The 12,379-nt window shown below is 46.8% G+C and overlaps 1 protein-coding gene across 4 annotated transcripts in view; it reads left to right on the top strand.

The window, feature by feature from the left end:
- The window catches only part of MRTFB (myocardin related transcription factor B), a 264,346-nt gene extending 252,900 nt beyond the window's left edge, over positions 1–11,446 (top strand). For 2 of the 4 annotated variants that reach the window (XM_075564268.1, XM_075564269.1), the window contains 3 exons: positions 1,393–1,458; positions 3,294–3,354; positions 6,193–11,446. In XM_075564268.1, the coding sequence (XP_075420383.1) occupies positions 1,393–1,458; positions 3,294–3,354; positions 6,193–6,728 (663 nt within the window). In that variant the 3' untranslated portion in view covers positions 6,729–11,446. The remainder of the gene's footprint in view (positions 1–1,392; positions 1,459–3,293; positions 3,355–6,192) is intronic. The other 2 variants (XM_075564270.1, XM_075564271.1) reach the window with 1 other exon arrangement.
- The last annotated feature ends 933 nt before the right edge of the window (positions 11,447–12,379 follow it).

Here is a 12,379-nt window from a genome sequence, read left to right as displayed (position 1 = left end):
TCCATGGTCCAACTGTGTGCCTTTCCCTGTCTGGAGGAAAGAATGTGAAGAAAGTCAGACACACAACCACTAGTCCAACAGACAAACGGACCATGGGAACATCCATCTCCCTGACCTTGAAACTACAAGGACTAGCTGGTGCCCGTCTGCTGCTCTGAATGGGATCACATCACAAGGTGCTGGGCAGCATGGGTTAAAAAAAGTGGAACAAAACTCAAAATCATAAAAAAGTGGAACAAAACTCAGTCTTTTTTAAAAAGATTTTATTGGGGGCTCATGCGACTCATCACAATCCATACATACGTCAATTGTATAAAGCACAGTTGTATATTCGTTACCCTCATCATTCTCAAAACATTTGCTCTCCACATAAGCCCTTGGCATCAACTCATATTTTCCCCTCCCTCCCCGCTCCCCAATCTCATAAACCCTTGATAATTAATATATTATTGTTTTGTCATATCTTACGCTATCCAACATCTCTCTTCACCCACTTTTCTGTTGTCCGTCCCCCAGGGAGGAGGTTATATGTAGATCCTTATAATTGGTTCCCCCTTTCCACCCCACCCTCCTTCCACCCTCCCAGTATCACCACTCTCACCACTGGTCCTGGAGGGATCATCCATCCTGGAGTCCCTGTGTTTCCAGTTCCTATCTGCACCAGTGTACATCCTCTAGCCATATTTGTAAGGCAGAATTGGGATCGTGTGTTGGGAGGAAGCATTTAGGAACTATACTACACCCTGACTGGCTCGTCTCCTCCCGTGACCCTTCTGTAAGGGGATGTCCAGTTGCCTACAGATGGGCTTTCAGTCCCCACTCTGCACTCCCCCTCATTCACAATGATAGGATTTTTTGTTCTTTGATGCCTTATACCTGATCCCTTCGACACCTCATGGTCACGCAGACTGGTGTGCTTCTTCCATGTGGGCTTTGTTGCTTCTCAGCTAGATGGCCACTTGTTTACCTTCAAGCCTTTAAGACTCCAGATGCTGTATCTTCTGATATCCAGGCTCCATCAGCTTTCTTCACCACATTTGTTTATTTGCCCGCAAAAAAAGGCCAGTCGTCATGGTCAAATAGAAATCGGTAGAACCTCCAAGTCACCCAAACAATAGACCGATCTATAATAGAAATAGTAACACTGTAGAAATACAAGGGGTACCCCTCTCCTCCACCTCAAAAATACAGGCTTTTTTGTGGGGGTTTTTTTTTTCAAATTTTATTTAAATTTTTTTACAAAACAACCTTATCACTTTCAAAGTATTCTCCATTACACTAAATACATTTGTCAAACCTTCGGTTCCATTCATGAAAACATTTTTCAAACTCATCTGTTTGGCTAGCTGACAACCTCCCTCATTTTTTTCTTCACCTCTTCTACATTGTCAGATCATTGTCCTTTCCTGTCCCTCTTCACTCATGGAAATAAAAAAAAGTCCCATGGAGCGAGCTCAGGTGAGTAAGGTGGGTGGGGCAAGAGAGGCATGCTGGGTGTTTTTTTTTTTTTGCCAAAAACTGGTGCACTGAGATGACTGCGTGAGCAAGTGCATTCTAAGGGTGGCAAAACCAGTCCCCTGTCTGCCACAAATCTGGCCTTTTTTTGCATACCTATTACACAATCTTTTCCGAATCTTTAAATAGAAAGTTTAATTAACAGTCAGACCTGATGGAACAAACTCCAAATGCACTACGAATCAACATTTTCATCCATTCAGGAAGTAGACAGTCATCCATAATGAGGTTTGTCAGTTTTTGAAGCAAGAAAACCACTCCTACACTTGAGTTTCCCACAGTGCTGCCCTCGAAAGCTGTGCTTAACATCACAACAGTGTCTGCAGCATTTCCCACAGCAGGCGACAAGATTCCACAGCCACACACTGTTCACTGAAATCAGCCATCACAAAAACGAGGTTCGAGCAAAACTGCTTTTATGAAAAAATTCACCATGACCAGAGAGAACCTTCCCAGGTGATGCCACTGGGTGCACTAAGACCGAGTTGCTTGATGCTCGCCTAGCGGGGAAAATCTGCACTACAAAAGCTCTGCTCTGCCCAGCGCAATTCCGTTTGGGGGGGATGCTAGACAAGGGTGCACATTCCTTAGAATAATCTGAGATCAAAGGTCACATTTCCCCAAGGACAAATTTTAGAACAGTGGGAAAGAAGGAAGAATAGAAGAAACAGGAAGCAGAGGGAAGAAGTGAAAAAAGCTAGACCTCCCATAAATGTAGATGTAATGCTTAACAACCAATAAATGGATCCGCATAAGTCTATATGTTCAACACAAAAGCCTCTGTTGTGTTGTTAGGTGCCATCGGGCCACTTCCAACCATAGTGAACCTGTGGACAACGGGACAAAACACTGCCCGGCCCTGTCCCGTCCTCACGGTTGTTCTTATGTCTGAGCCCCTTGTGGCAGCCACCGTGTCAGTCCATCTGTTGAGGATCTTCCTCTTTGTCGCTGCCCCTCCACTTTACCAAACCTGGTGTCCTTCCCCAGGGACTGCTCTCTCCTGACATGTCCAAAGTACATGAGACCACGTCTCTCGCCAGCCTTGTCTCCAAGGAGCATTCTGGCTATATGCTTCTTCCAAGACAGAGCTGGTTGTTCTTTTGACAGTTTATGATATTTTGCCAGGATCATAATTCACACGCATCAATTCTTCTGGAAATGTACCCTAGGAAATGCAGATGAGCGTACAGTGAAAGAGCAAATCAGTATTGATACAAAGGGATATGAAGAAATTTTAGGCATGATGGATATGACCATTTCCTGCATTGTAATGAAAATGTCATGGCTGTATGTCTGTAACTTCAGTCGTGTGCTTGTGTGTATAGGTGGTGTGGGGTGAGCAAATGCTTGTCTAAAATGGAATTAGAGATGGAAAACATCTGCAAACTTCTTAAAGCCTACTGTGCGTGTGTGTGTGCGCGCGCGCGCGCACGCATGGGGGGGGGCGCATTTCAAAATGTCCGTGTAAAACTTTCCGTCTTTTCCTTCCATCCCCCCAGTTGATTATGTGTCAGGAAATATCAAGCTGAGAAATATGTCTAGTCTGCTCAGGTCCGTGCTGTGTTTTTGTTGTTTTGTTTTTTAAGAACTAGAAGGCTTTTAAAACACAAGCAGTGAAAGAAAACAGTGCCAGAGATGAAAGAAGCCCACCATCGGCGCTCTGTCCACTAGCTGGCGGTGACACCTTGGATTAATTGCTTAACTTCATGTAGTTGAGGCGACCTCAGTGGCTCCAGGATTGTACCAGCGAAGACTAATTGACCTTCTCTTCCGCCTAGATTTCGAGTGCACACAGTCAGCAGATGGACGACCTCTTTGATATCCTCATCAAGAGCGGAGGTAGGTCAGGACCGCAGCAGACCTCGTAGGGAATAATCTCCAACCCATACGTGGGAGTGTCTTTCTCTCGTCTCTGAATTCTGAGAAACATAATACATATCTAGCTAAAAGTATGGTTTTCAAATCTGTTCAATGTAGGCCATTCCTGAAACTTAGTTTATATATTCAGTGGGGGAAGAGCTCAAAACAGTAATAGAGCATTAGAATTATCCGTGGATATATTCTTGTGGAGAGAGAAAAACATATCAAAATAGCAGGAAACCAAGAAACCAAACTGACTGCCGTTGAGTCCACTCAAAGCAACCCTACAGGACAGTAGCAGACTAGACTCGATTTAAATTCCACTCTGAAAACATTGACCAAAAACATGTTCCATGTGCCTTTAGAAACTGCACGCATTCCATGCCAAACCACTTACCTAGCTTGGGCTGTGTCGTACCTTTAAAGTTCAGAAAGCTACAACTGCAGACTGGCTGCCGTCCAGCAGTGCTGACTCTCAGCGAGCCAGTGGAGCAGGAGACTCGGAGTCTCCAAGATTGGAGCAGAAGCCCTGCCTTGCTCCTGAGGAGCAGCTGGCAGTGTTTGAACTGTTGACCTTGTAGTTAGGAGCCCAACTCATTACCACTATTCCACCAGGGCTCTTAAAGTTCAAAAGTCAGGCTAAAATACTTTCTACATAAAATATAAAATGAGAGGCTCTACAATAGTTCATTTTTAAAAGGGATGGAGGAAAGCAGGGCATCGATAAAAAGGACCAATCACCCAAATCTAGGCAGTGGTGACCTAGCTTCCATATCTTTCAAAGTGAGTAACAAGCTAGTGTTTAAAAAATTCAAATACTGTTTTTGGAATATTTTAACATGTTCTTATATTCCCTTGCTGAAGAGAATTTTATTTGAATTTTTAAATAGTGGTGGAAATGTCCCCAATCCTGAGGCCTATCTTCTAGGTGTGATGCTTGGCATAGTATAGGGAACTATCGGTCCTGGACAACACAGGCACACCTGCAGGGTTTTTATATGTTGGTGGTGGTGGTTTGCTGAGAATTATATTGAACGTGCACACTAACGTAAGGCCATGGAAATTAAAGAAACTGATATTGCCTACAGTTTAGGGCACTTTTACAGTGTAAGCTTGAAAATGTGGTAAATTAATTCATTTTTAGTTATTCTTGTTAAAAGGAGTGTGTCCTTTTTGTGGCAAAGTGTCCAGTGAATAGGAGCCCTGGTGTCATAGTGGTTACAAGCTGGACTGCTGACTGCAAGGCCAGCAGTTCAAGACCACCAGCCACTCTGCAGGAGAATGATAATGCTTTCTACTCCTAATAAGAGTTAAAATCTCAGAAACCCACAGGCAGTGTGCCACCCTGCCCTATAGGGTTGCCATGAGTCAAAACTGACGCAATGGCAGTAAGTTTGAGTTTGGTTTGGATCCAGTGACTATCTGTTGTCAAAAGTGATTAGGAAAATTGAGACTGATGTCGCTGATTAAGGGAATATGCATTTGGATGGCACTTAGAGCCATCAAAGGATTTCTAAAGATGACTACAGATAAACTGGAAAGTAGCCTAAACTGCTCTAAAAATCATGCCATCTACAGAGTTGACATTTCCCCCTGTAGGATATAACCTTATGTTCTTTCTCTGACCAACTACCCATCCTAGTCATTGGTGAACTTTGAGAGCTGATCCATCTTTCAATCCATCTTTCCCAGTGTGTCTGCACAGTGGAAGTAGCCATCTCAATAAAGCCAAGCAGGCACTCAGGACATCTTAAGTATATATAGCTAAGTAAACCCTGGTCCTGGGACCACATGACCTGGTGGCATAGTGGCTACAAGTTGGGCTGTTGACCACCATTTCCACAGTTCTAATCCCATAAACAATTACTTCCCCAGGGAAGTTCCACCCTGTCCTATAGGGTGGCAGAGAGTCAGAATCAACTCAAGAGCAGTGAGATATGGTGAGGTATAATACATAATTAGTGTTTAGTAAGACATTTCCCAAATCCTGTGATTTTACATATATTCAAGGAGTAGGACAACAGAAAAAGACAAGTAAGCAGGTGATCCACATCACCTTAAAAAATAAAAAATATCATTTGGTTACCTGTTGTACAAACTCACCTTACAATTCCTCAGTCCCTAAGCCGCCCTGCTTATGCATTTGTCACCACGAGGACTGGTTTCCAGTTACTGGAAATCTCCTCAGTCCTATGCCGTGTGCTGCTCCCAAGACAGGAGTGGCTTTTGGAAAAGGAGTCAGCACACAGTGGCTCGTGAAGAGGGACAGAGTGTGGCTGAGCTTGGGGCTCATTTCAGTAGAGGTTGCCACTAGATCTGCGGTCATACCTTTTATTCCGGTCGGGCCAGCTTCCTCCTCTCTCCGTTCCACAATCCAGAGCAGAACTGCCAGTGTCGTCCGCTTGGCAAACCCCTGTGCAGTGATCGCGAGAGAAACAGCGAAAGAGGGAAAGGAACATTGTGCTCAGAGGCAGTGCACGATCCAAACAGCACTCTGAGCGTCAACAAATGGAATTTTGTTCTTCATTAAAAATTAAAAATGTCCAAGAGTTAAAGCATTAGTGGGGTAAAGCAAATGCTTAGTCAGAAGACAAATAAGTGAAAACAGATAGAATGTTGTGGACTTCCATTAGTTTAGCCTAAAGGATCTGACCTTCTAAAGGTTGTCAGGGATTGCACTTGACCATCCTCTCCCATTCTCTGGGATGGAGTGTGGGTAAAAGAACCCAACAGCAAAACACTCATCGTAGTGACTAATAATGAATGTGCAGGACTCAGAAATCTTTACTTACGGCTTACTCCTGTTATTTCAAACAGAGATTTCTCTCCCTATCAAAGAAGAACCTTCTCCTATTTCCAAAGTGAGACCAGTGACAGCCAGCATCACCACAATGCCAGTCAATACAGTGGTGTCCCGGCCACCGCCCCAAGTCCAGATGGCGCCCCCTGTCTCCTTAGAGCCCGTGAGCAGCTTCTCCACCAGTTTAGAGAACCAGCTAGAAGCCTTCTTGGATGGAACTTTGCCTTCAGCCAATGCGATCAGCCCTCTTCCAAGCAGCATTGAAGACAGAGAGCCCTTCTCTCTGATCGAGGACCTCCACAGCGATCTGCTGATCAACTCCAGCGTGCTGGACCACTCCCACTCACCCATGGAAACTTCCGAGGCCCAATTTGCTACAAATACTCCCTGCCTGTCACTTGACCTTTCTGACACAAACTTGGACAATATGGAATGGTTGGACATCACCATGCCTGCCACGTCATCAGGACTCACCCCTCTCGGCGCCACGACTCCAAGTATGTTTTCTGCTGACTTTCTGGACCCACAGGACCTGCCGCTGCCCTGGGACTAATGTCGCGGATGCTGGAACTCCGAGGTCCCCGGGGCTTAAGAACATGGGGATGACTGTCCCAGGTCCAGGTTTAGCCACAGAGCCATAGTTGCACCTTTGCAGTTTAAAATGTGTTGTCCCCAAAAGATGGGTAGGAGGTCATGACCTGGAAACAAGTCTGAAAATGTGGCATCAGACTTGGCAGTGAACTTCTAAGATTCCACATCACGGAAGGCCCCTGGAATACACTCATCACTGAGGACCCTCTCCTGCTCCCAACTTCAGTAAAGACGAAAAGAGGAACATACACAGGAAAATGCCATTAGAATTCTCGGCTAACCAACGCCACTGAAACCTCTCTGTTCACTTCACAAAAGACAGGCCGCTCCCACTGAGACCCGAAGGCTGTCTGTGAGAGAGAGAAGGAGGTCACGACCCTTGATCATTTCTTAGAGGTTACCTGAGCCAACCCCAGGACCCAGCAGGGTGAGAGGCCGTAGAGCTTCAGCCAGTTCAGTGAGAAGACACATCCAACTGTTGGCATTGGGTTCCCTTCAGAAACCTGAGTGAGTGAGTGAGTGAGTGAGTGGGTGGGTGGGTGGGTGGATGGGTGAGTGAGTGTTGGCGTTGTTGTGACTTTGGGGAATCTTGCCTTAGATTCCCAAATTTAAATCTAAATGGAAGATCTTTCACCATAAGCTGCAGGTGTCTACAAAACACAGTCATAAGCAGCGTCCACTGCTGTGGAAAGAACAGCTATATCACTAACACTGAAAACTGTCCACCACCCTCTGTGCTGGTTAGACTGGGTTTCTTGTGTATATTAGACATTTGTCTGTGCAATTTGACTTTGTGATTTGTACAGCCTACCTTGGGGTAAGGAAATGGGTTTTCGTTCATCCCACTCCTCTGAATAACTCAGATAGTTCTAGAGTACTTGAGCCACACGTCTCTCCATATTTAAAGACTTGTTTGCTGACTTTCAGGAAACCAGACCCATCTCAGAGAACCAAAACGGCTTTAGCAGTATGCCTCTTCCTGGGCTGGGCACTATAGACAGCAGGGCCAACGTCTGTGGTCCCTGCCAGGCCCTTGCAGTGTGTGGCCACAGGCTCTCACCGCAAGGTGGCTGCCAGACCCACTCTGGCCTTCCTCCTACGATTCCTCCTTCTCCCCTCCTCTTCCTCCTCTTCGGGCTGACCGTGGATTACTCTCTGATAGGTGTGTGCCTGGGTGTGAGGTCTATACTCTTGGTACATTATCAAGCCTAAAATTGTAAAACTGGAGGCTTTATTCATAGGTTTTTGTTAGGTTTGGTATTGTTTGGTTTGTTTACCATTGATAAAAAGAGTTACATATTTGCTGAGTAGTTGAAGACTTTTCTAAAATGCCAACTATTGTAGAATTTCCAAATTCATTTCAGGCTCATCATGTATATACATAACAAAATAGAACTAAAAAATCTACCAGTCTGGGGCTGATTTTGTATTGAATAATGGTGGGCCCTCCGTTCCCACCTCTGTAAACCCTGGGGTCGGGGGAGCGCCCTAGTTAGGTGCCTCTAATGACCTGCAGGAAGGTGGCCCGGCCCACTATTGGGTATGAATTTTCTAACCATTTCTAGACCTGGGTCTTGCCTCAGAACGGAGCTTCTGTGTGTTTGGGGTGAGCTCGGCCACTGCTCCGTGAAGAGCAGTCTGCTCAGCACTGGGGCACTGGACCCCTGTCCTGCTCAGTGCAGCCTGGAAGTGGCGTCTGCTGAGTGAGATCCAAGCAGACCAAGTGCTCAACATGGGGCTGGACGAGAGCCCTTGCTCAGGCATCAGGAAGGGCTCCTGCTGCCCAGGGCAGCAGTGTTGGCCGGAAAGGTACTTCCAGCGGGCTGGGGCTAAGGACTGGGGTCAGGATTTACCAGGCCCACCCTCTCCCTCTGGCTGTAAGTGAACACTAGTTAGCACCAGGACGATCGCGGGCAGCCGAACAGCTGTGCTGCTGACTCCTAGCGAATTGCTTTCTGTCCCACAAGCCTGCGTGTATACATAGATCATTTTCTAGCCCCTGGGCCTTTTTATTGCTTCTAAACCCAGCTTTGGAACACATCACAGGGAGGCAAAGAATGCTTTCTCAGCCGCTGTTCTCTGCACTCCCCGCTGCTGAAGTGCCCACTTCACACATGTGTTCAACCGTGTGTGTGTGTGTGTGTGTGTGTGTGTGTGTAACTCTCAAGCCACCCACTGTACCCTCTCTCGTGGCCCTCACCGTCTGGCTCAGACGTCTCAGACTCCTCTCTGGGGCGTGGACTGCATGCTCCAGTGTAGCAGGACTATGCGGAGACACGCAGCCAATGACACCGCCAACAATGACACTGATCCAGGCCCGTGAGCCCCCTCAGCGTGCACACGAAGGGCGATGGGGAAGGGGGTGTGTCCACTAAAGAAATGGTTTGTCTGAGGTTAGCCTCACACCTAGCAAATAAGTCGCAAGGGAAACCAGTGCAGGAGTTTCCAGGATGCACGTATGTAGTTCAGGAGTAGCACGGGTGTACAGCTGATCGCAGACCATCTTACATTGCCAAGAAAAAAGCTGAGTCCTAAAAATGCATCTCTCACAAACCAGCCCTAGTTCCTTCTCCACTCGAGGCACAACCATGGCGCCTCAGTGCTCTGCGCTCTGGGGTGGTACGAGGAACCAGTTAGACTACAGTTCCTACAAAGTCTTGGGAAGCTGAGGGGATGTGGTTACCTCGTACATTTCAACAAAGCAGCTGCTAGGAAACCCACCTGCCAGAAGTCCTGGGGTTCGTCCTGATATGCGCAAGCCAGTGTGTCAGACCTGCCACAGATGTAGCCTGCGTTTGCAGAATTCCGTGAATTCCTTGGTGGTCAGATACTCTACTGTCATACTAAAAAGCTGGTGGGAATTTCCTTCTGAGGACTGCACGGCTCTGGCCACGGAACTGGCACTTGCCTGGTTGCTGAGAGCATTTCACCAACAGGCCTGGCCATGAATGGTGCCGCAGAGCTCCGCGGGCGTGGACGTGCCTGCTTGTCCATGGTCACCTGGCTGACCTGGGCTTTGTCTGCCTTCACTCGGGCCCTCCCGTCCCCTTAGGGCTGACTGCAGGCTGACCCCTGTCCCACAAGTGGTAAGACAGCCCCTGCCCTGTGTCCTCAGATGAGCACTTTGACAGCTTGGTGAGTTTGGGGGAGCCCTCGCTGTGGTAAGCTTCCCAGAAGGGTCAGGCATCAGGAGGGTGGGGGGTCTCAGGCAGCCCCAGGGACTTTCTAGAGAATTGATAACCCAGGTCTGCCTGCCACCAAGGCAACACCACAAGGCCGTTCAACCACCTTCACAAATACAGCAAAAGATGGACACCCTGCCCCCCAACAGAGAGGCCCCGCGTTGAGCCTCAGCCATCAGTGAGGCCGGCCGGCAGGGCAGTTTGTCAGCAGAGCCTGCGGGGCCATGTGGAGAGTGTCCTTAGCCTGTATTCCAGCATATCCTTGACGGGATTTCAGTCAAAACTGGAAGTGAACAGTAACGTGTCAACGTTAATTCCTGGCTTAAGCCTTCCATTTGTGTTCATTGAGCACTCATTCTGGACTGCACATCGCAGGCACCCCACCCCGTTCCCCCAGTCCCCGAGGAAGGGTGTCATCAAAGAGGCTTGCTCCCTGAAACCTTTCATTTAAGGCTTGTCAATCAAAACGCTGCACATGTTTACAAAAGAGCTCCAGATCCAAACTCTGCTCTGTGAATCACCAATGGGAAAAAGTCACACTTTGTGACCACAGGTGGCAATCTCAGATCTTCACGGTGCTGTCGAAAGTCAAATGAAACATGTTGGAGATACCACGGTAGCTGTAGTGTGGAACAGAGCTTTATGCCAACCCAAGACTTTGACACAGCGTCTGGAGTCACGAAAACTCATGGAACAGTGACCTGTCCACACACTTGATGCTCCAGAGAGGAAGAGGAGGAGGTTGCACTTAGGTAAGAAAGGATTTCTTATCTACCCAAAGTACGTAACTGTCTAGTAACCGACAGTGATGCAAAACATGCTTGAAAGGAACCAAAGGCATTGCCAAGGATTTGCCAAAAGGAGGCACTTGTTATTTAAAAGTTGAGATTAATGACATCTCAAAAAATTAGTCCCCAAAAGGTATTATCCACTTATGATTTAATTTTCACAAAGATGTAGATAATTCTCTTGTTTTCATGTAAAATAGCATAGATTTGTTGGTTTTAGGATAATACATACTTAGTAAAAATACAAAGTTGCGTTGCTATTTTTCATTTCTCTGTAGAAATTTGTTTTGTCCTGTTCTTGCTTGCAACAGACATGCTTGACGTAGTTGGTGTTTCTCTTCTTTTCATTGTCGCATTATGTCTTAGCATCTCCCTTTATGAAAAAAGGAGAAAGGTACCAGTCTACCGAGCCCTGCTTGTTGAAGCACTAGCTTAAAAAAGAGAAAGAAAAACACAACCCACACGAACCTGTGGCGGTCGGGGCCCGGCCATGGATTGCCTTTTTGTGGTTCTGTAAGAAAAGACCATGATGCCTTTGTATTTGCTGTTTGCACCCGAGATCAATTCCATATCATGTTTGAAATGCCATACATTTTGCACATGTACTGTACATAAGTAATGCATATGTATTTTTATATGTGTACCCATTTATCATCAGACCTTTTGTACATAACGGCAGTATTGTAGCTGATCAGGAAATGTTTGATATCAGCAATTTTGCATTTTTGTGTCTCAAATAAAATACATTTTGATGTATTCTGATTCTTGCTATGCAGAGACAAGGGGCGGGGAGGGCCCTTACTGGGGCAGGGGCCCACAGTATGGCACAGGCACCACCTGAAGGATGCCCACCCCGGTCCCAGCTGATGGTGCCCCTGACAAGAGTCGTGTAGATCACAGAGAGTGAGGCTCCTCCCACAAGTCCAGGACCCGAAGATACAAAATAGACACACGTGTGAGGTGAACTTGAATCCAAGATTCACACCCACCTGAGGACTCCCACCACCCATGCAGGGGACTGGTACCTGGCCCAGACGACGTGCAGCCACCACCCCTCTGCGTAGATGTGCTTGTTGCGAGCTGCTGAATGTGTCTCAGCAGAGATTCCAGGTGAAAGAGGAAGGGAAATGGCTTGGCAATCTATTTCCAAAGTCAGTCCATGAAAACGTTATGGGTCACAACCACCCATTCTGCAACCCACTGGGTGGCATTTCATTCCATTGTATGCGGAGCCACCTGGATAGCCGCTCACAACAGTCCACAGTCATATCACCGTCCATCGCTCCCTAACATCCTGGGGAGAAGACTTCAAAGGGTCATGGAAAACACTACGTATTCTCTTTGCACTTTTCCCACAAACCTTTGGAAGAAGCCCTCTTGTATTTTAGTGATTTTCTCCCTCAAAGAACTATAACCTCTATTACGGCAGGGGTTTTTGTGGGTTTGTTCCCACCTCTGTATCCCAAAGCCTAGAATAGTCCCTAACTAGCGAATAGTTGGTGTTCAGTAAACATTTGCTAGTTGAAAAATACACATACATACACCAAAATGATAGATTTTTTTCCCCCCTGCAAGACCATAAGGACACAATGAATGGTCTCCATGATCCTGTATGGTGTTTCCCAGAGGGCATGTGCATGGAA

This window comes from Tenrec ecaudatus, chromosome 12, assembly GCF_050624435.1.
Source record: "Tenrec ecaudatus isolate mTenEca1 chromosome 12, mTenEca1.hap1, whole genome shotgun sequence".
NCBI lineage: Eukaryota > Metazoa > Chordata > Mammalia > Afrosoricida > Tenrecidae > Tenrec > Tenrec ecaudatus.
The sequence above is the reverse complement of the archived record's forward strand: the minus strand, read 5'-3'. Positions and strand labels throughout refer to the sequence as shown.